At 41.2% G+C, this 24,821-nt stretch overlaps 1 protein-coding gene across 1 annotated transcript in view; it reads right to left on the bottom strand.

Moving 5' to 3' along the window:
• Positions 1–373: 373 nt before the first annotated feature.
• PRKCB (protein kinase C beta) overlaps positions 374–24,821 on the bottom strand; it is a 1,047,370-nt gene continuing 1,022,922 nt past the window's right edge. Inside the window, exon 17 of the mRNA XM_085629465.1 lies at positions 374–5,731. Coding sequence (XP_085485591.1) covers positions 5,579–5,731 — 153 coding nt within the window. The 3' untranslated portion in view covers positions 374–5,578. The remainder of the gene's footprint in view (positions 5,732–24,821) is intronic.

The raw sequence follows: 24,821 nt of genomic DNA, 5'->3' as shown, positions 1-24,821 counted from the left end.
GTGGCTAATTTGTAAACATCTATATATAACTGCAGCGGGGGTGGGGGGCAATATTTTCTTGAAAGCCCATCACCAGCACTGCCAAACACCAAGGCTGCCTAGCCTTGGTTCAACCCATACTTCTTTCTTCCACCACCCAACATGTCTTGTCTCTTTATCTCACTCTTACTGGTTCTTTCTCATCTCCCTTATTCTCCTTTCTTTCTCTTGCTCTGTATCAAATACTAATGATGAAAAATAAGTGAGTTCCAGCAACAAGCAACTGCAACCACCAGCACAAATTAAGCACTGCCTTACCTCTACAGGTCTTTGTTTATGTGAACATCCTTCTTCACTGTAGTAGTCACATGAAAAAGAGACAGATACACAGCACTGAAAGCATATAGTCTCATGTTTTAATCCATGTTTTTCTACAATCCATGCAGGAAACAGAAATGAGTTAACATCCATGTATTACTGCAAGTGACAATAATGGAGCTCAGCTTCAGGCTGCCATAAAATCGAGTCCCCCGGGGGCCACCTGCGCATTCCAGGTATTGTGTTCCATGTGTTTCTTCTGTAATTCATAACCTTTGCAACTATCTCCATTATAATGTCAATTAACACAAATTACAGAGATAAACTTGTCATATTAGACTGGAAGAGACCCCAGGAGAGGGCCTTATTGCTATTGTAAAAATGACACCCCATAAAAGAGTCTTTTGGCATCGTGAAAGCGGTAACACGGATTTTGTTCCCCATAGCTGTTTAGAAAGTGTGATAGATAAATGTAGTAACCAATTAGGGCCTGGTTTATATTACAAGAGGTTCATAATCCCTGTCCTTCAAAAATGGACACTTGATGGGCAAGAACAGCAGTGCATTCTGGGAAGAGGATGTCATTCTGGGGTGTAGGTGCCATTTTGCTGTTGGCTGGTCTGACTGGTTCTGGGCTCTGGGTCCTAGCGTGAAAAACCATGCCATCTTATACTTGATGCCAATGGCCAACATTGTGTAAAAGGAGCAACTCAATGCAAACCTTCCAGGATACCGGGGGGGGGGGGGGGTATGTATACATACAAGGGAATGCAAAGGGATTCATTTGATGGTCACTGGGTATCCTTAAAACCTGGCATGGATCTGGTTGTTGTACCAATGGTGCACTAGAGGGGTAGCAGCGTACCCCTTATTTTACCTATGGCCCACAGCAACCACTGGAATTCTGATTTTTATTTAATTTCACCCATTTTTTCTTACCTTTGGGATTACCTCGTTAGAGGAACATGTTAGATCTCCTGGAAATTCTGAGGAAACTATAAATTTCTATTTAGATCTATGACATTTAAAGTTTCTTTCATTATTTAAAGAGAGAAATGTATAAAAAAAATCAAATCTGACCAAGAATTGCAATGGTGCAACTGAGAAAAGCCTTAATGATGGAACTAATGCCGACCTGTACAGATGTTTGATCACTTCTCATGATCATGGTTTCAGTGTGGTGGATTTGTGCTATTTACACTGGTTCCACTGACGGGTATAGAGGAATTCCATCAGGAAATTCAAGGTAGGCAGAATTACCATTAACATCCTGCATTTCCTCATGGAATTGTTGCTCTTATGAGTTAATCCCCACTGAACAGGGGATTTCTGTGCAGACCCGGTTTCACAGAGCCGATGCCTGAACATTGTTCTGGACATGTACCAGTTGTTAAAGGCCCTCTCTCTATTTATAGGTCCTCTCCTGCAAGTTGGATCTATAGCTCGGGCTCAGGGCCTGTAACCACCTGTATAAATCTTTCCAGCGTCTATATTGATCTTATATTTGTTTTCCAGCCTTGCCTTCTTTCACTTGAAACTTTGATCTGCACTCAGGACTATTTATTATATTATTTTTGAGGTCACCACGCCATTTCAGTGACAGGGTGCTACATGTAGCTGTTCTATTAGAGTTTCTTAAGGTTATGGATACCTTCATGGTTCTTAAAGGAGCAAAACATATTTCTGGGGTCATAATTTGCTACTGTATTTCAGGTAGAAAGAGATGGTGGAATACAACTCATGAGTTATTCCTCACCAAACGAAGAGGACTCTGTGCTAAAATTATTTTAAATCTTCCTTGAAGGCAGATTATGAGGTCGCTGCAGTGGGTGCTAATTTGTCACTCATATTGTGGACCCAGCTTGCAAAGAAGAGGTGTAGGCACCCTTTCCGCAGACCCGGCAAGCCCCAGTCCGCCTGTTAAATACAAGTGGTATAATATACTGGCGAAATACTAGTTCCCTTTCTTGCTGATTGTAACTGTTATATGCCTTTTGAACGGAATCTGCCAACTTTTCATGGTGATCGGCCATCTTGTCAAAGGCCTCTATGCACACCGACAACAGCAGAACGGTCTCTTTGATGCACCACCTGTCAAGATGACATGTGAATCATGGAAATGGGAGCTAAGGGCCATAATGAATGGGAAGGATGGGAGCCATGGGCTATCATGAGGAGGAAGAATGAGGGAATCATGGAGGTGAGATCCATGAGCTCTCATGAAAGGAACGGATGAGTGAATCATGGCGATGGGAGCCATAGGCCGTCATGAAAGGGAAGGATGGGTGAATCGTGAAGATGGGAGCCATAGGCCGTCATGAATGGGAAGGATGGGAGCCATGGGCTATCATGAGGAGGAAGAATGAGGGAATCATGGAGGTGAGATCATGGGCTTTCATGAAAGGAATGGATGAGTGAATCGTGGCGATGGGAGCCATAGACCGTCATGAATGGGAAGGATGGGAGCCATGGGCTATCATGAGGAGGAAGAATGAGTGAATCATGGAGATGGGACCCATGGGCCGTCATGAATGGGAAGGATGGGGGCCATAGGCTGTCATGAAAGGGAAGGATGAGGGAATCATAAGGGTTGGAGCCATGGGCCATCATGAAAGGAAAGATGAGGGAATCATGGAGGTGGGAGCCATGGGCCATCATGAAAGGGAAGGATGAGGGAATCATGGAGAGGGGAGCCATGGGCCGTCATGAAAGGGAAGGATGAGTGAATCATGGAGGTGGGAGCCATAGGCCGTCATGAATGGGAAGGATGGGAGCCATAGGCTGTCATGAAAGGGAAGGATGAGGTAATCATGGAGGTTGGAGCCATGGGCCATCATTATATGGGAAGATGAGGGAATCATGGAGGTGGGAGCCATAGCCTATCATGAGGGGGAAGGATAAGGGAATCATGGAGGTGGGAGACATATACTATCATGAGGGGGAAGGATGAGGGAATCATGGAGGTGGGAGCCATAGGCAATCATGAGGGGGAAGGATGAGGGAATCATGGAGGTTGGAGCCATTGGCCATCATGAAAGGGAAAGATGAGGGAATCGTGGAGGTGGAAGCTATAGACTATCATGAGGGGGAAGGATGAGGGAATCATGGAGGTGGGAGCCATAGACTATCATGAGGGGGAAGGATGAGGGAATCATGGAGGTGGGAGCCATAGGGTATCATGAGGGGGAAGAATGAGGCAATCATGGAGGTGAGAGCCATCAGCCGTCATGAAAGGGAAGGATGAGGGAATCATGGAGGTGGGAGCCATAGGCTGGCATGAAAGGGAAGGACGGGTGAATCTTGGAGATGAGAGCCATAGGCTATCATGAGAGTGAAGGATGAGGGAATCATGGATGTGGGAGCCATGGGCTATCACAAATGAGAAGGATGAATGAATAGCGCAGTTGTGAGCATGGGAGACAAGCACCCACGAATAATACCCTGCTTGTCTCTTACATATTGAATGAATGCTAGGGAGCCATTAAGTACAATTAAAACGCACATTTAATTAGCTCGATTTGGCACTAACTCATTTGGCTAAATTGGTTTCCATTTTGAAACTATATTTGATTTTTGCATTTAAGTATCTGTATCCGTATCTGCAGTCTGCTTTTGTAATTATTATTAAAATCATATTTTTGTATGTTTTTTTTTATCATTGTACAGTGTCAAATTAGCTTTGGTCTAGTTTGAGCTTTCATAATAAATAAATAAATATATAAACACATAAAGTCTTTCCTGAAACACTTCCCTCCCAGCCTTCTGTCTCCAGTGTGCAACATTGGACAGAGGCTCACTTTTTTGGCCTGGGTCAGCATTCCAATGAAACTGGCACAGGATTATCCGCCACGTTGGCTACAAAACTAACAGAAACAAAGGCCTGGACAACAGAACAGACCCTCTATGGATGCACTAATAGGCAATCGGATAGTCTGGAAAATGAAACGTGACCTCACAGACGTTGGTCTCTTGTTGGGAAGGACAGAGAGAGGACATGGCTCAGGGAAAAAGTGGTGTGAAATCGATGGTTCAGATCTTGAAAAGTTAGTACAAGGGGTACTTTGTTATTATTTCTAGTAAAAAAAATCCTGATGGAACAATTTGCAAGTATCCCCTGGAGCAGGGTCTTACTACTTACTTGCTACCTAACCTACCTCTTCCCAGGTTGCACTGCCCATGCTGTTTGGCCTGCGTGAACACAAGCACTGCAAGAGCTGTTGTATGTGTGAACTTTGGCTGGTAAATCTCTCTGTTAGGGATGTTTGCCCCACCAGTTGGCTTGTGTGAGCGAAGCTCGCTTTGCTCCTGGTGAACCTAAGGGTCCAGGAAGCTTGCACAGTGGCTGGTGTTCCTGGTCTAAGGAACATTGCACTGCGAATGGCTTTGCGTTTGGATGTGAGGTCACTTCTCACTTCTGCTAATCTGTACTTCTTGTTCACGAGGAAAGCTTTAGCTTCTGGTACCTTTTGACCAAATATCCAGAAGTGTGCAAAGGAACACAACATTGCCCCCTTTTCTCCCACCGATATATCTAGTCCCACATCCCTCGGACACTGACTCATTCTTGCATTAAACCATCCATGACATCTGTCCATCATGGAACTAGCCAGGGCACCCCCTACCTAGGGGTCCAGCAGACACTATGACCATGAAGGTGGCTGGTCTGGCTCTGATAGGAGTGAGGGCTGTGAGTGACCAGAGAGTGATGCAAGGGAAGATGTAGTCTTCCTTGAAGCTAGAAACATTCAACAGTTCAAATGTGTTGTGAGTACAAGAACATATATCTCAGCATCAGCCGTAAAAACCCTTAACAAAGTTTCTTCTGAAAATAAATTAAATAAATAAACAAAAAGACACACAATTGGCAGACGTTGACAAAGATCCCCTATAAGTAAACCATGCAGTTGACAAAATGGTGACGCTGCAGCCACCTCCCGGTGGCGAAACGGCAGCTTTGAGTTTGGTAAGTGTTGACCGCCAAGGTTTGGTTTCATAGACAAATGTGTCGTCATCTCTGTGCACACCGCGGAGGGCCAGGACGCGGACACACCAGATGCTTATATTGCAGATTGAGGCGATGCGTCATTTTTTTGCTTAAACCCCAACAAGGAGAAACCAAGTGAGGATGGAACCCAGGACGGGCAAGTCCAAGCCTACAACCACCCACCATCTCCATCGCTCCGGACAAGGCTGTGTGGTCAGGCACCATGGAAGACAAGGGTTTTGCTCTTTGGCCCCCTTCCTGACATCACATCTCGACCAGCCCCTCCAAGCAACACTCTTAAACGGAGATCACAAATTCGGGGTTCGTGTAGGAGAAGCCATCAAATTCGTTCTGATCCAAGTTCATGATGAAGAGCTTGTCCGTCGGTGTCAGATCCACCGGCTGTCGGGTAAACTCCTTGTCAAAGTTGGAGGTGTCTCGTCTGTCCTTCTGTGGAAAGAGAAAAAATGCAAAAATAAAAAGGGTGGTGTTACAGATCACATAAGATGTAGCAGACTGTCGCAAAACCCTGAAAATCTGCAAAACATCTGAGCATCAGAGACAACATTTGCCAAAGACAATTCATTCTTCTTTAGACGGACTGCTAGGTATATTGATCACACTGCAGAGCACGGGGAGGTTGCAGCATACAGGATGCACCAGGGATAATGGTCACAGATGATACATTGCACATTAAATAACAAAGTGTGTGCATGTGCACATACCATGTCCAGAGTTTCCTTTGGGCAGCATGAATTTAGGAGTAGGAATTGCTATGCCCATCACTGTTTACCAAAAAACATTTTGGTACACCAGCACGACACTGGGACACTGCGGCCTATTGATGCCAGGCAAAGTAGCAAGCGGTGAGGGGTAGGTGAATTGTGGGACAACCGGGACCGTTTACTTCAACCAGCGGGTCAGTGCGGCCCTTAGTGGCAGACTAGTGGCACTTAAGTGGTAAATCTGGCCGTAGGGCTGGTTGATAGGACTGTCTTTTTTCATTTTTTGGGGGGTCCTCGTCATCTCATGGCTCTCAGAGCGGGTTAAGGTGCCACACCACCACCACCACTTATTTGAGACTTTACCCCACTTCCAGTCTCTAGAGATTATTAGTCTGCAACATTGGCTGTAATTGGTGGGAGAGGGTCGAAATTTACAGCATTCATGCCCTCCCCAGTCAAAGAACTAGAAAAGGAACCAAAGTAATGCTATTATCAATTGCCTCCTCAATAAAATTATGATTTACTCCCAAAAAACAATAAAACCTGCAGTCGTGGCTCACACAGGTAAGTGCTGTGGGGCGGTGAGCCGGGGGCGGGGTAGTGGAATTCGACATACAACGGGATAGTGAGAAGTAAATAAATAAATAAAACCACTTACCTTGCGCTTGCTGCATCGCTGACTCAGCGATGCGGCGAGCGCAAGGTAAGTGGCTTTATTTATTTGTTTACTTCTCACTATGCCGTCGTATGTCGAATTCCACTACCCCCCACCCCACCTACCCCTCCGCCCCACCACGTTTACCTGTGCAAACTGCCACAGGGAACCTCGGCACCCCCAAAACATACGGGCATGATCCGCAGATGTTTCTGCAAATTGTAGGACGTTTTATCCCATAAATTCTGTTTACATTTTTGAGAGAACTAACCCAATCTTAACAACATTAGTTGTCGATGCTGTTTGAATTATGCCGCATGCTTCTCTCCTAGATACCTTGGGCCTGATTCACAAACGGCCTCCACACTCGTGGCAGAGGCTTCACAGTCGTGAGGGAGGCTCCGCACTTGTGGCGGACACCCTACAGTCATGAGGGAGTCTCCACACTCATGGCGCATGTCCCACAGTCGTGAGGGAGTCTCCACACTCTGGGTGGAATCTGTGTTATGAGAATTCTCAATGAAGAGGTTCTGCTCCAAGTTCCGTCCCAAGTTCCTCCCCGAGTACAGAGACTCCCCTACGACTGCGGGGCCTCCGGCACAAGTGCAGAGGCCCTTTGTGAATCAGACCCATAGACATTACCAACGTGGCATCTTCAGGCCATCCATACCTATCTAGCAACATCAGCAGAAGCCCATTCAGATAAACATTTTCAGCCTCACTCAGCAGGGCGTACCACTGAGAGGCCTGTTGACTTTAAATGTTCTTACAGCAACTGGAGCCCTCAATGAAGGTGGGACTGTATCTGGATTATAGTCTAAATGAATGCTCCTCCTGTTTCTTACCCAGAATGCTATTCAGCATTGCATGTATCTAAAGATCCAGGCCCGGGAGCTCTAAGTAAGAAGTCCCATAGCAGGCAATTCTTTTTAAAATTCACTTCAAGAAGAAGTAAAGTTTGTTAAGGAATTTGGGCTGAGAGGAGAAACGATTTCTTCTTCAGAGGCTCACAGTGACGAGAATCAAGGGCTGAAGAGGGCTGAATCATTGCCCTATGTTGTATGCTGTGGTTAGAGGAAGCTAACCATGAATGACACTTCAACAGACCAATGATGAATGGCTGAAAGTTTGGTGGCAACAAAATAGAAACATATGGAGAACGCTCTTAAACTGGTCAGTGAGACAAAAAAACACTAACTACAAAATGGTCAAGAAATAGAATTGCATTAATATAGGTCATGAAACTCACACAAGGTGATAGAAGGCTGCTTGCAATAAGTCTAACCCCTGGCAATAGCTCGGGGTGGTGTTCCAACCCATTGTTCCTATGCTCACCACACCAACCCAGTTTGGACTCAGCCATATGCAAATCAATCTTAACCCTGTTCCTCCTGGGAACAGTCCAGCCCGAACTGCCAAGCCAGGTCTTACCTGAACCAGAACACAAGAAACCCAGGACCGGTTTCGCCCTAGGTACGAGCTCAGCAGCCAGGTACAGCTTGGTTCCAGTGACACAATGAGCACAGGACCCACATCTGGGCATGCACATGCCACTAAGAGTGGTACATGAAACATATTACTGGTAGACCTGGGAATGCATCAAAATGCTATGCCTCCCCAGATGAGGCTTAACGAGGAGAAATATCTTTATTTATCCTCGTTTTTCCTCTTTCTGTGTGTGCAGCACACATAGAAAGAGGAAAATGCCTCAGTGCATTGTTTTGTGCAGGAAGGCTTCCCTTCCTGCCCCAAAACAATCCTGCTTACAACACAGGCACCATTGCACCATGGTGCAAAGGTGCCTGCATTGGCACTAGGTAGCTAACTGTGCGCCAGCGCATGGAAAAGACAGGATCGCGCCATGTGATGTTAAATATGGTGTATTCCTGCCCTTTCCCTTAGCGCAGTGCAACAAGGTGAATTAATGCACTGCATGAACATCTAATAAATGTGCCCCTAGATCTAAAATGTTTACACATTTGTATGTGTCATTATGTTGGTTTTATTTGTTGTCGGACGGGAGGCTGCTTGCAATAATTCTAATCACCGTAAATAGCTCAGGGTAGCACTCCAACTCATGGTTCTTTTGCTCACCATGCCACCTCAGTATAGACCCAGCCATATGCAAATCAGTCTTGACCCTGCTCGTCAAGGAAACAGTCCAGCCCGAACTGCCAGGCCAGGTCCTCCCTGAATCGGAACACAAGTAGCCCAGGACCGGTTTCACCCTAGTTATGGGCTCATCAGCTGAGTATGGAATCTAGTCCAAGTGACTGCCCGTGGCTGAGATTAATCCAAGCATTCCTTCCATCACTTTGTTGTTTTTGTTTGCTTTTAAATAATCCAGTCACTCCAAAGGAAACAGGAGTAACACTCTCAGAGTTTAAAAATGTAAAATTTTAGCACCAGGCAGTCTCACAGCTGATTTCTCTTAAAAGATCAACATCTTATTAATGTCAAGGATAAGAAAATTACTCCAGTGAATCCTGGATCTAGGGAGAATGCAACGAAATTATAGAGAAACAATTGAGTCTGTATTTGTTGTAGAAGATTAAAAAAATTATTGTTGAGTGTCATTATCGACTGATGCCTCCTCTTAAAGCTTTATCGTAAGGCTGATTATAAAATCTTGGCTGAAAATATTATTCAGATTCTAGTAAGAAGGGATAACTTAGTTATCAGCCAGATTTGATCATAGGACTATAAAATCTACAGCAGGACTATTGAGTACACTACACAACTGCTAGCAATCATATTAGTCGACATCGAAAAAGCTTGCAGCTTCCCCCTCTGGATTCCTTATAGGGCAGTTCCAGAAAATGGGCTTCTCCAATGGCATTTTACAAAGCTTTGAGGACTTCATGAAGAGCCAACAGCATACATTTCCATAAGTCCAAGTTTGGCACTGCTGGTCAACATTCAGCAGGTAACTTGTGAAGGATGCCCATGACTGACAACATTGCCTGCAGTGTACTTACAATGATAGGCAAGCATATTGAGACAATCCAGCACACATCACTCCTGTAACTTTTAACAGCATCACCTATTTAAAATAAAGTTTCCAGATGATGACTCAGGAGTAATGAAGACTGGTGCAGTAACAGCTTTACCTACAATATTAGAAAATTCCGTGGCTGCTTGGTCCATTTGGGGCTTGTTGGTTCCTCGGGTGCCTCTAGAAGGTGGTGTGGGATCTGTTGCCTGTTTGCAAGGAGCTTCTTTTAATAGTTTCCGGGGTGGTGGTGGGTGTCATTACTATTAGGAGGGGCACCGATATTCTGATCACGCATGAACCCATGTGGGCAGATTATGTTGTTACAATACTCCTCTTTCTTACTGTGACAAACTTAATGAATGTCTGCACTATCTGAACGTTTGTATAATCTCTATGCGTGAGGGTTTGAGAAGCTTTGCTCTTGTTATATATATATATATATATATATATATATATATATATATATATTACCTACTGGCGGTCGCCAGTAGGTAGATAGAGTTAGGACCTATTTTCCATAGGAAATTCGCAACATTCTATTCCCAATAACGTTGGCGCCGATTGACGAATCATCGCGAAATTTTCAAAACTTTTGGCCAGCTCCGGTCTGCTCCTATCCTGAAAGTCTCGGGATGATTCATGTAGTGGAGGCCGAGAAAAAAGGGGGGTCCCAAAACATGTTTTCCCCATGCAATTTCCCATAGGACCTTTAGCCGCAGCTACAGCCCGAACTGCTGAACGGAATTAAGCCAAATTTGGCAAAGAGGTAGTCCTCAGGTAGTCCTCAGTTCAGACTCGTGCCTTTTGCTTAAATGGTGTAAATCCGTTCAGTAGTTCCTGAGAAAATCACAATTAAATGTACATATATATCTATGGCCTCGGAGGATCCGCGTACCGTAAGAGCACCCAGCGTGCACCCTGCCGTGCCCTGCCGTGCACGAGCTGTATTCTAATTGGCTGTCAACACTCCAAATCAGGAAGTGTTGGCAGCCATCTTTTTATATATATATATATATATATATCTCCATCCAAATCTGTAGATGTGGACAGCTCGTAATACCCTCCAGCCGAAACAAAGCCACAGTACCGCAGCTCCAGTATATTCAGCGTGTTTATTTAAACACTAGCAACATGAAAAATCCCCAACGCGTTTCGGAGTTCTTCACTCCTTGTTCACGGGTTAGGTTTGTGCATGTGCATTGTGCACGCATACAGGCTGTTTACATCCAGACTCAACAAGAGGTAATCATCATTACAAATGATATCATTAATCAGTCTTAAGAAATCTCCAATAATTCACATCTGTCTGATGAATAAGTTCTTCCTATTCAACAAACTGATATATAAACAAACCCAGGGGACGGCGATGGATACTTGCTTTGCCCCCAGCTTTGCCGGGTTGTACCTAGGCTAGTGGGAGAAGCAAGTTGTCAATAACATCTGGCAGTTTGAGTACCACGTCGTCCTCTGGGTACGGTATATAGATGATATCTTCTACATTTGGAAGAGTACTCGTGATGAAGCCCACAAATTCATTAACACAATGAACAACAATTCCTTAAACTTTACTTTCAGCAGTCATATGCATGAAAAGGTCATTGAATTCCTTGACCTTAACCTTGAAGTAAAAAATAACAAATTAGTAAGTTATTTGTACAGAAAAGAAACCGCAGGCAACAGCCTGCTACGAGCTGATAGCTGTCACCCAACTACACTTATCCAAAGCATTCCATTTGGCGAATTATTATGGGCCAGACGGAATTGTAGTACGGAGGAGGGTTTCGTAAGAGAAAAGGCAGTCATGACACAGAGATTCACTGAGAGGGATACAGCAAAAAGCTGATTCAAAAAGCCATTGAAAAAGTTGAATAGTTAGATCGCAATGAGTTACCCATCCCTAAACAAAAAGGAGTGAATGAGGAATCAAAAATCAGATTCATCACCAGGTACCATAATCAAACATCGGAAATGAAAAAGAGCCTGAAGAAATACTGGGAAGCTTTTAAAACGGACCCAGATTTAGTTAGAGACTTCGAAGGACACCTCAAGCCATTGCCTAGTGAATCCTGAGAAGGATTGAAATGAGATTAAAGGTTTTTTCACTTGTAATCAATGTAAAGCCTGTAAATATAGTGACAGCTGTAAGACAGTAAAACTAGCAGGTAATCAAAGCTGTACATTATTGAGAAACAACTAACATGCAATACAGAGCACGTAGTTTACGCTCTCAGGTGCTCATGTAATATATTTCATAAAGGGAGCACAATTCACAAGGAAAAAAAAGGGTGCTCGAGTACATGCGCGCCATCAGAAATGATGACAAGCAATACCTGATCGCCCGCCAATGGAAAGCCTACCTTAATAAGAACTGCAATCTATTAAAATATGTGGTCCTCGACAGAATTCCTAACCGTGAGAGAGGGGGTAATAGAACGCTTGAGCTGAGGAGATTGGAATCAAAATTGATTATAAAATACAATACCCTTCATCCGATAGGATTGAACCTCGATGAAGAACTGGCTGCTCATTTAGGCTAAATGAATGTCTAAGCAGACAAATATTATAACCTTCCTTCTTTAGAGTGACTATAGGTTTATGCCTTTTTAAATGTACATGTTTTTTGTGAATTTGACCACTACTTTTTTGTCTGTTTTCTGTTTCAGATAAAGGAAATTTGGAAATGCAGGAGAGCTACTTAATCTTTGTTTGTTCAGCTGGACAGTCCAGCTGACATTGGATATTAGCATGATATTCATTATTTGTGTTGAATTAGTGGAAAAATAGGTTTAAGACATATGTTTGAATTATGGAATTTGAAGTATGCTGTTCCCATAAAACCAGGGTTTGGGGTTTGAATAAATTTAGTACTGGGAAATTCAAAAATGGGTGACTACCGGCAGCAATAGCTGTGTACATTGGCTCACTTGGGCAAAATTGATCATTTGGTCCATATTGATTGCCATTGAGATCAATTTAATATACTGATGCGAAAGTACCAAAGATGCTGATAAAGGAGGTTATTTAGAAATACCTCTGTTTAATATTGTCTAAAAAGACTGGGAATAATAATGCATATGGTTGAGTGTCAGAATTAGGTAGAAATTAGCCTACTTGGGCAGAATTGTGACTTTTAGGGCACCTAAGAGATCATGGGATGATATCGAAGTGCCGATCTGGGCGAGGAAGTACTGTGCTGGTACAGAGCTAGAATATCGATGTAGAAATATCGATGTACAGAAATATCGAGGTAAAAATATAGTGGGATAGAAAAATCGATGGGAAAAATATCGTGGTCAAGAATATCGATTGTTAGGTAAGTAATATCGATTGCAAAAATATCAAAGTGTTAAATATCGTTTACAAAAATATAGGGGCCGATTCCAATCCTGGAAAAAGGCTGTACGAATTGTTGTATGGAGCGTTTTCTCCGTACCACTCGTACCCGGTAAACTTTCCTTACAACCTAGGAAGTACGATTCGTACAGAAAGCCTCTTTCCGTACGAATCGTACAAAAGACCGTACGGGTAAAAAAAAACAATAATTCGGATCCAGAACAGCCTGTACGCGACGTCCGGACGTATTTAAGCAGCGGTTTCCGGCCCAGCAAGTACGATTCGTCCCAACGGCACTCCGTACAGCTCTTTTCTTACGGGAGCCAAAAACAGCCGTAAAAGCAGGGTCCCCAGGGGTGCGAGTCATACAGGGGTACGAGTCGTACAGGCATACACCCCCATGCGTTGTGTATGTACGGTGCGTACCCCAATATTGCGTATGTACGGTGCGTACATACGCAATGTTGTTGTAAGGTGCGTACATATGCATGGGGGGGCCTGTATGACTCACACCCTGGGAACAACTTTTTCCGGGATACGAGTCGTACAAAGTTCGCTTTGTAGTGGGTAAAGTCATTCCCCGTGTACGGGACGTTTTCCGTACGATTCGTAAATCGGAAAGCCGGTCCGGATCGTACTTGTACGGTCGGACTGTATTTTTACGATTCGTACGGAAAAGTGTCCGAGTCCGTCTCGTACAACTTTTCCCGATCCGATTCGTACGGATCAGGCCGATCCGTATGTATTTTTCCTGTACGAATCGTACTTCACAGGTCGGACGGGACTTGTACGATTCGTACGGAAATAATTACGGATACGAGTCATATGGAAAAAACAAATACAGGATCGGAATCGACCCCATAGTTGTTTAAAAATATTGATTTATTATTAATGTTATGTATTTTAGTATTTTGTATGAGATTTGTTTGTATTTTTAGTATATGTGTTAACATTTTAGTCGTTAATATATTTTTTTTATATACAATTTTGCGTTTTTAGTTCCGTAGCAGGTTGTAGGTTTTTAGGGGAATAGGGTGGGAAGTAATTTAATTATATACATTTTATTTATTATTTCTAGTAGTTAATAAAAATTTTTATTGAATTTTGCATTTTTAGTTCTATAGCGGGTTGTGGGTTTATAGGGGAATAGGGTGGGAAGTAATAAATGTATTCAATAATTTATATTTATTCATAATTGTATAATTGAGGTAAATGTGTACATTAATTAAATAATAATTGTTTTATAATTAGTTGTTAATTAATTTAAATTAATTATTAATTCACTATGGTAATTGTTTATAAATTGTAGGTGTGTGGTGTGGTGTTTATAGGTGTAAAGGGTGGGAAGTAATTTATTTTTATTGAAGAATTATTGATTATTTGTTAATTAATTTGTATTAATTAATTAGTAATTATTCATTGTAATTGTGTAATTAATTTTAGGTGTGTGTTGTGGCTGTTATAGTGTTAAACAATGTGTAATTAATGAATGCGCATTATCTTTTTTAATAATAATATATTTAAATTTCAATATTATTTATGTTAATAATGGAAATTAAATTTGATAAAAATGTTGATTTTTTTTTATTGGTGTGGTATTCTGCTCTTTCCCTACTGTTGCACTCACTAGAGTGGGAATAGTAATTTTTACCCCTCCGCTATCCAACACTTTCCCTACTGTTGCACTCACTGGAGTGGGAATAGTAATTTTTACCCCTCCGCTATCCAACACTTTCCCTACTGTTGCACTCACTGGAGTGGGAATAGTAATTTTTACCCCTCCCCTATCCAACATTTTCCCTGCTATTGTAATTATTGTCTTGTGAAATGTATGGGGTTTCTTTCAATAGTTTAATGTGTTAATTAATTATAGGATGTTTTATTTTATTTTAAATTATTGATATATGTATATATTTTATTTTTATATAATTTAAAAAGTTTATAAATTAAATAAAGATAATAGTTAATAAAATGTATTTAAGTGAATATATGTATATGTACACATTTCTGGGTGTTTATACTTTTTTAAAATTATGTTTATTTGTTATATATAGTTAAAATATATATTGAATGTAATTTATTTTGTTAAAACTATTAATATTATTTAATATATATTAAGTTATATATATTTTTAAGTAAATATTTTTTACATCTATATTTTTTACTTCGATATTTTTGATTCAATATTATTGTACTTACCTGTTTAAGTATAGGGAGTCGATATTTTTGTATTCGATATTTTTACATCGATGTTTTTGTAAACTATATTTTTTACATCGATATTTAAACATGGAACCACTGTGCTGAGATATTTGGAATGAATTATGACAGTGCGTTAATCCTTCCTTGGTTTAAGTAGATTGTATGTAAGTTTTTGGGTGAATTTCTCGAATGCGATTGAATCTTGTTTATTAACAACAACAGAAACTGACAAAGAGTACTTTGTTTATGTTTTTTACGTGCACAAAACACGTGGTGTTTCTTTAAAAGGAAACGGAAGTAATGCACAAACCTAACCCGTGAACAAGGAGTGAAGAACTCTGAAATGCGTTGGGGAATTTCCATGTTGCTAGTGTTTAAATAAACACACTGAATATACTGGAGCTGCGGTACTGTGGTTTGTTTCGGCTGGAGGGTATTACGATCCGGCCATATCTACAGATTTGGATGGATGTGTTGAGGTTCGCTACCTCGCCGCGGAGCTCACCGTGAAAGTATATATAAAGAAAGTATTCCGAGCCCAGTTTTGCGACTGCTCTAGATATTTTATTCAACTCTTCAAACTCAACCCTTACGCGTTTCGGCTTTTTAAGCCTTGATCACAGGTGGGTGACGTCACAACGTAATTGCAAGTGCTCCAAATACAAAAGTCATGTGACAGTAAGTCATGGCACTACGAGTTCCAAGATGCACTAGTGTAGTTCATATATATATGTATATATATATTCACTGAAAAAACCATAGGTTTCAGGGGCGTTATAGTTAGCTGGACTTTTCACTCGTACAAAACCATTGAAAACCCCTGTTATAGTTAGTTCAGCTAACTATAACTCGCGCGCCAGCAATGCACTGCTGATGACGTCACATATTACATCACTCATGACATGGTCAGTGACATCACTGATGACATCACTGATGACATCTCAAATGACATCACTGATGACATCACTGATGACATCATCCAGTGAATGTGTGTTTTTCTGAAAATTACATATGTTTTATATATGTATATCTCAAGGTCGATGGAAGAATAAATGGGTATAGAAATGGATGATTTGTTTTTAAAAAATTGATTGTATAACTGACTGATTAAGTGTATCTTAGTGAATACATGGCTTAGTGAGTAATGTTTAAATATGTAAATATCTGTATCAGTCTCTCACCTTGTGTGTAAGTGGCTGCATGGGTTGGTGAGTAGCTACATGAGTGTCTATATAGGTTATTAGTTGGTTTTTTGAGTATCAGTATGAGTGTCTGAGTGTCTGTATGGTTCGGTGGGGGGTATTACGTAGTGCATAGGTGCATGAATGAGTGACTCACTGTTTGTATGTGTTGAAGACAGCATGTGTGCAGGACTGTATGGGTGGATGAGTGTGTGCATGGGTGTGTTAGTGAGTGAATGACTGTCTCAATAGTGTCTTTATGAGTAACTACATATGTTTTAAACTAGTATATGTGACTATTGGTGTATATAAGTGAGTATATGTAAGAGTGAGAGATTGAAAGAGTTCCTGTATGAATAAGTATGTGTTTCTATAAGTGATTGTTTAAAAGACTAAGTATGTGTAAGTTTCTGTAGAAGTAAGTGTGGTGGTGTGTGTATAACTGTATATGCAAGTAAATGGATATTTGATTCTTTATTAGCATGAGTGACTATGTGTGTGAGTAACTCTATAGATGAGTGGTGTTGTGTAACAGGATGTATAGGTGTATGAGTACATATGATGAGTGAGTACATGTATGAGTGACTGTATAGGACTGTTGGTGAATGAGTATGTGGATCTTAGAATTACTGAATAGGTTGTTGTAACTGATATTGGTATGTCCATTGTTTTGAACATTTTAGTTTCTATTTTTGAATGTGTGTATCAAAGGTTATATTAGGGGGAGAGGAGGTCTGCCACTCTATCACAAGGATGATGTCATCAGTGATGTCATTTGAGATGTCATCAGTGATGTCATGAGCGATGTCACTGACCATGTCATGAGTGATGTAATATGTGACGTCATCAGCAGTGCATTGCGGGCGCGCGAGTTATAGTTAGCTGAACTAACTATAACGGGGGAATTTCAATGGTTTTGTTGGCATGTATGGTTGTACTACCACTGCCTCTTCCTTCTGCCCACAATGGTCTATTATATTGCCACAGCCTCTCTTGCCAGTCCTGTATTGTTGGTTTGTTGCCCCTGCCCCCCTTTCCACTGCCCTCCATAGTCTGTTGTGCTGCCACTGCCCTTCCTGCCTGCCCAGTGTGGTCAAATTGTTGCCTCTGCACTCTCCTACCAGCCTTCAATTTTCAGAGTCCGTGCCCCTGACCTCTGCCTCTCAACAGTATCCCAATGAACAACTAGATTGCTAACATTCTATATTTATTACAAAAGTGTGGAACGCCTGACGTCATCTTGATGTAATTAAAACTGTAATACCTAGAGAATTTCCTTTAGAAATTACATATATGAGAGGGTCTTATTTGCATCAAAATTATGGTTAGTGCTCTAAAAAACTAAAATGAGGACATATTTTCTGAGTTTTCAAATAGAGACAAAGAACTTTTAAATTATTTGTAATCTTTATGTTTTTTTATCCAGTTGACCACTTGATTAAATGTTGCACCTAGGGGAGTGGATGTGGTGTTACTTCCAGAGCTGCAGACTTTGCAACTGGGGAACCAGGTTGGAGTTTCTGCTTCAGCTCAACATTCTGTGATTCTGGTCAAATCACTTAATCTCCCCATGTCTACAACCAAAACGAATTTGATCTTGTGTGATGTAACCAATGCTCATGTAAAGCACTGCAATACCTGACAAGTCTGCACTATATAAAACTGCAAATACACAAAAAATAAGTGTTTTGCACACTTCTGTCATTGGGCTACATCTGGGTGATATTTGTGCTGCATTTGGGCTCTTTTGTCTCTGGAGGCCATCTTGGGAGATTTATTTGTTATGAAGTTTCCTAATTTCCTCATTTACTGCAATCTCCTCAGTAGGAAATGCTTTCAGTTTTTTACTTTGATTCCATCAAGAAGGTATTCAGATATGTCACACATTTGCCATAAATTCTGAATGTTAGCACTCTAGTTGCTCATTAGATCACTGTAGTAAAGCTACTGCTCACCACGGAAGTCTGCTGCTGGTATTAAAAGTGCATGTTTCAGTCTGCATGTCAGAATTTTTTAATGAAATAGAAGAGGATTTGAGAAGTCACTCAAAATGTGCCCTAATTTTTCTTTCTTCAGCACTAATCATAATTTCTATGGCAAATTGAACCCCCTCATTGTGTTCCTTTTTAAATTAAATGTTTTAAGGGTTACCAGTTTATTCCAATCAAGATGGCTTCAGGTGTGCCATACTTTTGTCATAAGTAAGACTGTTAGCGCTCTAGTTGTTTGTTAGAACACTCTGGGACATTCTGTCATTGGGCTATACTTGGGCTACATCTGGGTGATATTTGGGCTACATTTGGGCTCTTTTGTCTCTGGTGGCCATCTTGGGAGATTTATTTGTTATGAAGTTTCCTAATTTCCTCATTTACTGCAGTCTCCTCAGTAGGAAATACTTTCAGTTTTTTATTTTGGTTCCATCAAGAAGGCATTCAGATGTGTCACACATTTGCCATAAATTCTGAATGTTAGCACTCTAGTTGCTCATTAGATCACTGTAGTAAAACTACTGCTCACCAGGGAAGTCTGCTGCTGGTATTCAAAGTGCATGTTTCAGTCTGAATGTCAGAATTTGTTTATGAAATAGAAGAGGATTTGAGAAGTCAAAATGTGCCCTAATTTTTCTTTCTGCAGACCTAATCATAATTTCTATGGCAAAATGAACCCCCTCATTTTGTTCCTTTGTAAATTAAATGTTTTAAGTGTTACCACTTTATTCCAATCAAGATGGCTTCAGGTGTGCCATACTTTTGTCATAAGTAAGACTGTTAGCGCTCGAGTTGTTCGTTAGAACACTCTGGGACATTCTGTCATTGGGCTATACTTGGGCTACATCTGGGTGATATTTGGGCTACATTTGGGCTCTTTTGTCTCTGGTGGCCATCTTGGGAGATTTATTTATTATGAAGTTTCTTAATTTCCTCATTTACTGCAGTCTCCTCAGTAGGAAATACTTTCAGTTTTTTACTTTGGTTCCATCAAGAAGGCATTCAGATGTGTCACACATTTGCCATAAATTTTGAATGTTAGCACTCTAGTTGCTTATTAGATCACTGTAGTAAAGCTACTGCTCACCAGGGAAGTCTGCTGCTGGTATTCAAAGTGCATGTTTCAGTCTGCATGTCAGAATTTTTTTTAATAGAAGAGGATTTGAGAAGTCAAAATGTGCCCTAATTTTTCTTTCTGCGGCAATAATCATAATTTCTATGGCAAAATGAACCCCCTCATTTTGTTCCTTTGTAAATTAAATGTTTTAAGTGTTACCACTTTATTCCAATCAAGATGGCTTCAGGTGTGCCATACTTTTGTTATAAGTAAGACTGTTAGCGCTCTAGTTGTTTGTTAGAACACTCTGGGACATTCTGTCATTGGGCTATACTTGGGCTACATCTGGGTGATATTTGGGCTACATTTGGGCTCTTTTGTCTCTGGTGGCCATTTTGGGAGACTTATTTGTTATGATGTTTCCTAATTTCCTCATTTACTACAGTCTCCTCAGTAGGAAATACTTTCAGTTTTTTACTTTGGTTCCATCAAGAAGGCATTCAGATGTGTCACACATTTGCCATAAATTCAGAATGTTAGCACTCTAGTTGCTTATTAGATCACTGTAGTAAAGCTACTGCTCACCAGGGAAGTCTGCTGCTGGTATTGAAAGTGCATGTTTCAGTCTGCATGTCAGAATTTTTTAATGAAATAGAAGAGGATTTGAGAAGTCACTCAAAATGTGCCCTCATTTTTCTTTCTGCAGCACTAATCATACTTTCTATGGCAAAATGAACCCCCTCATTTTGTTCCTTTGTAAATTAAATGTTTTAAGAGTTACCACTTTATTCCAACCAAGATGGCTTCAGGTGTGCCATACGTTTGTCATAAGTAGGACTGTTAGCGCTCTAGTTGTTCTTTAGAACACTCTGGGAAGCTGCAGTAGAACACAAAGGAATCAACTGACAGTCTCTGCCCTTGTTGGATGTACATGTTTTACTGAGAATGTCAGACTTCATTCTCACATGACTGAGAAAGATAATGTGAATTTACAGAAAATATGCTCTCAAGTTAGCTTATAGATCACCTTCCAAACCTCTGTGGGAAAAGCATGAGAAACTAGTTTTCTCTCAAACATGATTCATGATATCACAGCAGAAGGCTTTTCCTCATGGTAAATTCACCTTAGAACACACCACAATTCCTAAAATGAGTATGGTACCATCAACAAATGATTTATAATGTAACTAAAGTCTTAAAACCTTCTATTAACTGCAATGCTTTTTAATGAGGTGCTATCATGTATATTGGTCCCAAGATGGCTGCCAACACTTCTTGGAAGAAGTGCTGACAGCCAATCAGATCTCACGATGAGATGTGTGGTTGGGCTCCGCCCAGATATATATGTGATTTTACTTTTGATTTTCTCAGGAACTACTGAACGGATTTATACCATTTAAGCAGTCTGTACTGAGGACTACCTCTTTGCCAAATTTGGTGTAATTCCGTTCAGCACTTCGGGCTGTAGCTGCGTCAACAGGTCCTATGGTAAAATGCATGGGGAAAACGCTTTTTGGTACCCCCCTTTTTTCTCGGCCCCCGCTTGACGAATAACCGTGAAATTTTCAGGATAGGAGCGGACCGGAGCTGGCCAAAATTTGGAAACTTTTGCGAAGATTCATCAATCAACGCCAACGTTATTCAAATTAGAATGTTGCGGATTTCCTATGGAAAATAGGTCCTAACTATAACTACCTACTGGCGACAGCCAGTAGGTAGTATATATATATATATATATATATATATATATATATATATATATATATATATATGTATATATGTATATATATATACACTGGTCCGTGTCTGTGATTTCTGGGTCTGAGGCTACAAAGATTCAGCCATGCCTGGGGAACATTACTTGATGGATATATATATATATATATATATTATCTACTGGCAGTCGCCAGTAGATAGTTATAGTTAGGACCGTGTTTCCATAGGAAATCCGCAACATTCTATTTGGAATAACTTTGGCGCCGATTGACGAATCCTCGCGAAATTTTCAAAATAGGTGGGGCGCTCCGCTCCGCTCCTTCCCTGAAAGTCTCGGGGGGATTCATCAAGCGGGGGCTGAGAAAAAGGGGGGGTCCCAAAACGCGTTTTCCCCATGCATTTTTCCATAGGACCTTTAGTCCAAGCTACAGCCCGAACGGCTGAACAGAATGGCGGTGGCGGTGGCATCCTAATTGCCGGTGCGGGACCGCCGTACCACTGGCGGCCGGTTTCTGCCCGCCATCCTAATAAGCCCCTTAGTGTATAGGTACTCAGAATATTTTACAATTAACAACATTGCGAAAATATAAAGATATGTCAAATAAAAACATTTTAAAAACATCCAATTACTGTGATTCTTAGCAGAAAAAGTCCATAAAGAATGGCAAATTACCTAAATGCAGAGGCACAGAAAAAACACAAATCTGCTGATATTTTTGAATATATTATTTAATTTCTTAATCAGCTGCTGACCCCCTGATTAGGCTTGGCAGACTCCAAGGGGTTTCCAGTCCACAGGTTAAGAGCCACTGTTCAAGTATATTCAGGACCCAATGATCAGTAGGTGACACTCATCTTTGCACACAACAAGATCACATAGTCGATCAAACTCTAAAAACAAGTGCAAGTTAGGAGTGCTAAGGACTTCTATATTTACTAAGTGATATTTCTCTCCATGTTATGGGCTTAATATTTACCTTTTACACTTATTTCAACAGATTTTTAGTAGGTTTTTCACACATAAATCTGTTAATATGATGACAAAATATTCCCTTTAGATATGGTATATGGTGCATTTGCCATCACCATTTTTAGCAGAGTACCGTCGCCCCTTAGCAAAATGGATGATGGACCAAAGTTTCATAGACCATGTTTTGTGACACTCCAATAAATCAGTGCCAGGTCTCTGTTGGTCAAGATAGAGCCAGGTCTCTATTGGTCAAGATGAAGCCATCTCTCCGCTGGTCAAGATAGAGCCAGATCTCTATTGGTCAAAATAGAGAAATTGCTCCACAGGTCAAGATAGAGCCTGGGCTCTATTGGTCAAGATAGAGCCCATCGCTCAACAGGTCAAGATAGAACCAGATCTCTATTGGACAAGATAAAGCCATCACTCCACTGGTCAAGATAGATATATTGCTCCAATAGTCAATATAGATCCATTGTCCAACTGGTCAAGATAGCGCCATCACTCCACTGGTCAAGGCAGAGCCAACACTCTTCTGTTCGAGACAAATCAACAACTCTATTGATGACCACAGAGCCTTCTCTCAACAATTTAGGATAGACACATCGCTCTGCTGTCAAAGAACGGGCCATTGAGCGACGATTCAAGTGAAAGCCTGCGCTCAATAGAGAATCATCACTCTGCTGTTTAAGAGAGAGACATCACTCTGCTGTTCAAGACAAAGCCATCACTCAACTGTTCAGGACCTTTGTTGAGCCCTCCAGGGACAATCAGTGGAACTGTAAGTGGAAGCGGGGAGTCACAGAGAAGGTCAGTTTGTCATTGATTAAGAGGTAAGAGGAGACTTTTATGTATTCATCAAATTACAGGATCAATATATGGAGCAGCGTCACCAGCGACTGGCTACGCCTTGCTGTCGATCAGAGTTGGTTCAGCGAACTAACCAGGTATAGTTTATGTAACGTGCACAAGGTTAGATGTTGAGAGGTGATGCCCTTCCCTCTTAGACAAAAAACACTCTATAATCTAGAGCAGAGGCTCTTAAACCTTCGACTTTTGTGGGCCCCCACATCATCATTACTGGAATCCGGGGATCCACACGGAATCGTTATTAGAATCCAGGGCCCCGACTGAGTCATTAATGGGAGCTGGGGACCTCGATCTAAGCATTGTTGATGATTTGAACCACAAAATGGATACCCAAAAAAATACAGAAATAACATTTATCAAACAAATCCACAAACAAATATTTTAGATAATTCACCCAAAAATATTTAAGCAAATCAAAATGTTTGTTTTAATGGAAAGAACTGGGGTCCCCGAATCACAGGTTAAGAACCACTGATCTAGAGTTCAAGGCCAGCTCCTCCGTTAGAGCGGAGGAGCATTGCCCCACTAGCTAAAATGCCCCAGAGATGGAAACAAAATGGAAATAAAGTGAATTTATTACCATTTTATTTTTTATCAGCGCGTCTCTGCGCCTGCAACAAACCAGCCTTCATCACTGACTCACACAACCCCTCCTCACACCTTTAGTGAAAGCTGGACCAACCGTAAGGGCTCAGCCACTCCTCTTGCCCTTCACCGAACATGACACCTTTCCATGCACACAACCCAAAAACACACAAAGGAGTGGCATTCTCCGCAACAAATCACTTGTGACCAGCACCACTCCATGCCACCTATCCACCAATCCTCTTTCAAGTCACACGTAATATCCCTTTTAAAGCAAACATATTAGTGCCCCCTGACTTAAAACAACAATTTTTTGACAAAGCTGACACCGTCCTCGGCTCACTTGCACCCTCTACTACTTTCATCCAACTGCAACGCATCCTATTATCCCACCTTTCTGCTCACTCATTGGTCAATACACATCTCACAAGAACACATTCCCACGGTGGTCCTTGGACCTCATCCGTATATCGAACATACTGCCCACCATCAACCTGCTGTCAACCCGCACCCATCTGACCCTCCTTTGATATTCATGCAAGTCAACATTTTCTTAGCACTCCTCCACTCCCAATGAACACCCCTAACTCTAAGAAGACTCACTGCCCAGAATCCTTTCGCCTTACCATCTACCTTTCTTCGGGCAGCATGCTAAGCCTATGCCAAACGGGTTTCCACACCCTTCTCACCAGCGAAACAACAGTATCACATCAATCCATCTCAATACATATCAATGGGCTATCCAGTAAAACTTGATTAATAAAAGCTATAAAGAACCCTCTGCCATACATGATAAGGATATTTCAAGTCACCAAGGAGTTCCATAACCATATAGAGAAATGGGGCCAACGGTCAAGTTTGTTTATAATGTTATGGAACTCCAAGGTGACTTGCAAAATCCTTATCAGGTACACCAGGGGGTACTTTATCCCTTATAATATATGGTCACTTCATCACCTTTCCCACAAACCACTTATAACCATGGTGGGTGGCTCTTTTATATGAAAGAACAAGCATATTTGCAAATATGAAGAATAAAAATAAAACCTCTGGTGCAAAATTAAACACATCAAACACATGTTAGTTATTTGTTGCAAACACGTATTAGAAACAGTTTAATACAAGTCAGTTAAAACATAAAAGCTGCACTAGCTCAGAATATATAGAAAAATGCAGAAAGATTCTAACTTTTCTCTAACTATCTAAGGAGTGCAAAGAAATAAACATGCTCTCTCTGCTTGTCATTGGAAGCTAAAAAATAGAGCA

This window comes from Triturus cristatus, chromosome 10 (genome assembly GCF_964204655.1).
Source record: "Triturus cristatus chromosome 10, aTriCri1.1, whole genome shotgun sequence".
In the NCBI taxonomy this organism is placed as follows: Eukaryota; Metazoa; Chordata; class Amphibia; order Caudata; family Salamandridae; genus Triturus; species Triturus cristatus.
Note: the sequence above shows the minus strand (reverse complement) of the source record. Positions and strands in the feature narration are given on the sequence as shown.